Source organism: Bos indicus, chromosome 15 (genome assembly GCF_029378745.1).
Source record: "Bos indicus isolate NIAB-ARS_2022 breed Sahiwal x Tharparkar chromosome 15, NIAB-ARS_B.indTharparkar_mat_pri_1.0, whole genome shotgun sequence".
Taxonomy (NCBI): domain Eukaryota; kingdom Metazoa; phylum Chordata; class Mammalia; order Artiodactyla; family Bovidae; genus Bos; species Bos indicus.
This window is the reverse complement of record NC_091774.1, coordinates 50,489,591-50,492,444: the sequence shown is the minus strand read 5'-3', so window position 1 is coordinate 50,492,444 and position 2,854 is coordinate 50,489,591. Positions and strand designations below refer to the sequence as shown.

Here is a 2,854-nt window from a genome sequence, read left to right as displayed (position 1 = left end):
CAATCAGCAGGCAGAATAAAAACTGAATATGACTCTGACCTGGTATATTAAATGCTAGGGGGAACGACTCCATACATTTGATTCAGTAACAGGCCTACTCTCCTAGTAAACATGACATAAACTCTGTGCTGACACACTGAGCTAGGAATTGATGAAACAGATCATTCTCCCTCTGATCTCTCTCTCTCCCCCTCTCTTTCACTTTTTCTGTCGACAGGAGCCAGAGAACCAGATTCACTTTCTTCGACAAGTGACACGATGACATATCACAATGGGAGCACTTTTCATCCAATCACATTTTTCCTCATTGGAATCCCAGGTCTGGAAGAGGTCCATGGCTGGATCTCCCTGCCTTTCTGCTCTGTTTACCTTGTGGCTTTACTGGGCAATGTCACAATTCTGCTGGTCATCGAGATGGACCAGACCCTCAGGGAGCCCATGTTCGACTTCCTGGCCATTTTTTCAACAATTGATTTGGCCCTTTCAACAACCTCAGTACCCCATATGCTGGGTATCTTCTGGTTTAATGCTCATGAGATCAACTTTGGATCTTGTATGGCCCAGATATTCCTGATTCATGCTTTCACTGGCATAGAGGCTGGGGTCCTGGTAGCAATGGCCTTTGACTATTACGTGGCGATCTGTGCTCCACTCCACTACACAACCATCCTGACGTCCCGGGTACTCATGAGCATCACTTTGTACATTGTAATTTTTACAGTCTTGCTCACACTTCCCATGATCTATCTCATCTACCACCTACCCTTTTGCCAGGCTCATGCAATAATACCTCATTCCTACTGTGAGCACATGGGAATTGCAAAACTGTCCTGTGGAAACACCCGTGTCAATGGTATTTATGGGCTCTTTGTGGTCTCTGTTTTTCTCCTAAACTCAGTCCCTATTGGCATGTCCTATGTTTATATACTCCGGGTTGTTTTCTGTCTGCCATCCCAAGATGCACAGCTAAAAGCCCTAAGCACATGTGCCTCCTATATTGCTGTCCTCTGTGTTTTCTATATCCCCTCACTCTTCTCTTTCCTCAGCCACCGATTTGGACACAACATACCCCACTATATTCACATTCTTGTTGCCAACCTCTATTTGGTTATCCCACCATTGCTCAACCCCATCATTTATGGTATGAGGACCAAACAAATATGGGGGCGAGTCTTTTATATGTTATTAAAAAATAAAACACCTACCATATTGTTTTACTAAGGATTTTGATTCTTTAGGAAAATTTGTGTGTTCTTGTCTTAACAAGTATCTCCTGGTTCTGACCTATTGCTGCCAGATTGCAACACAAGTTGATTTGTTCCTGACTGCTGACTAATGAATTTTAGAACTTGTGGAAACTCACTGGAACTTTAGTTCAAAGGTTAATGGGCTGTCCTGAAAGTGAGTTGTGTGACCCCTATTTGTATGTTATCATACATTGTCCTTGATAACGTGAAATTTCTTCTTTTCTGGAGATGATTTACTAAATTGTGTGTTTATTGCTCTATAATTAGAGAAATGGGGTGCTAGAACTTTGACCCTGTTTCCTGTGTCCACTCATTCATTCATTCATTCATGTTTTACTCAATTTGTACTCATTTGTGTTTATTGTATGTCTTCAATGATTCTTATCACTGAGGATAAATCAATGACCCCTACGAACAGGAACATCTATTCTTATGAAGCTTGCATCCTGCTGTACCCTTAAAAAAAGCCAGGCTCATAGTTTCAATAAAAATTATTACCAACTCTGTATCCTGAAGTGGAAAGGTCTGCCAAACATGTAACACTCAGTGTAATGAGAAGCCAAAACAAATATAAAATTTAAATACAATTTCTCACTAATGTCATCAGTGCCATTTAGGTGATTTTTTTTCTTTGCAGTCTAGCTCATAATGTAAATGTGGTCTTGAGGTTTATTACGTATAGCATTGCTGTCTACACTATGCATGCTGGACTTTTTCCTATCATTTTATTGCCTTGTTCTCTCAATCTACACTTGACCCTGAAATATTCCATCCTCAAATCCAAGACCTCTCTTTCTAAACCCATGATCTATCCCTAATGCCTTCACTGACTTTAATGTACAAATTATCAGATACACTAAGAATAGTCAATTTTTTATATGACCAAAGACTTTTGATTGATTCAATAAGATTTTCCAAGACCAAACAATAAGCTTTTGCATCATCAAACTTGTTACATTACTTTATTTTCAAAGAATCATTTTCTTTTTCAAAGTCTCTTAACAAATAAAACTAAAGTAAAAATATAATAAATATCTTTGTTTCTACAATTCACACATTAATGACTTTAAACATTGCACTCATCTCAGAGATAAAGCTTAATAAATATGTATACAGAATTAAACTTGAAATCATCTTTAACACTGTTTCAATACAGCTTCTCTGCTATTTTTCTAGAGACAAAATTTATCATGTGTTTTTCTGACATCACAGTACATAAATTTTTAGCTCTACAACCAGTCACACTATTTTAGTTATTAATTCATTTAGATTAAAATATTTTGTTTTATAGCATTGATTTTATTTACCTATCCATTGATTAATAGGTATTCATATTAATTTCCAACTAGAAATATGTTGCATATTCTTTTATTTCTATGAACAATTTTTAGATCATTTATCCAGGGTTTACAATTTAATATAGAATTGTTGGTCAGCAGGACTGTTAATAATTAGAACATAATTCTGCTTTCCTGACCTTTGTTTTTGATCACTTTAAGCTTTACATTTTCAAATATCCTTTTCTCTAACTTTCATGCTTCCCTAATTTAACTTTGTTTCCTAACATTAACTGCTGAAGTGTTTGCTTTCTAATCACACTAAATTCT

The 2,854-nt window shown here is 36.7% G+C and overlaps 1 protein-coding gene across 1 annotated transcript; it reads left to right on the top strand.

The window, feature by feature from the left end:
• The first annotated feature begins 258 nt into the window (after positions 1 to 258).
• LOC109568994 (olfactory receptor 52J3-like) lies at positions 259 to 1,221 on the top strand. The gene has a single exon (XM_019974336.2). It carries the CDS (start codon positions 259 to 261, stop codon positions 1,219 to 1,221), a length of 963 nt encoding a protein of 320 aa, XP_019829895.2.
• The last annotated feature ends 1,633 nt before the right edge of the window (positions 1,222 to 2,854 follow it).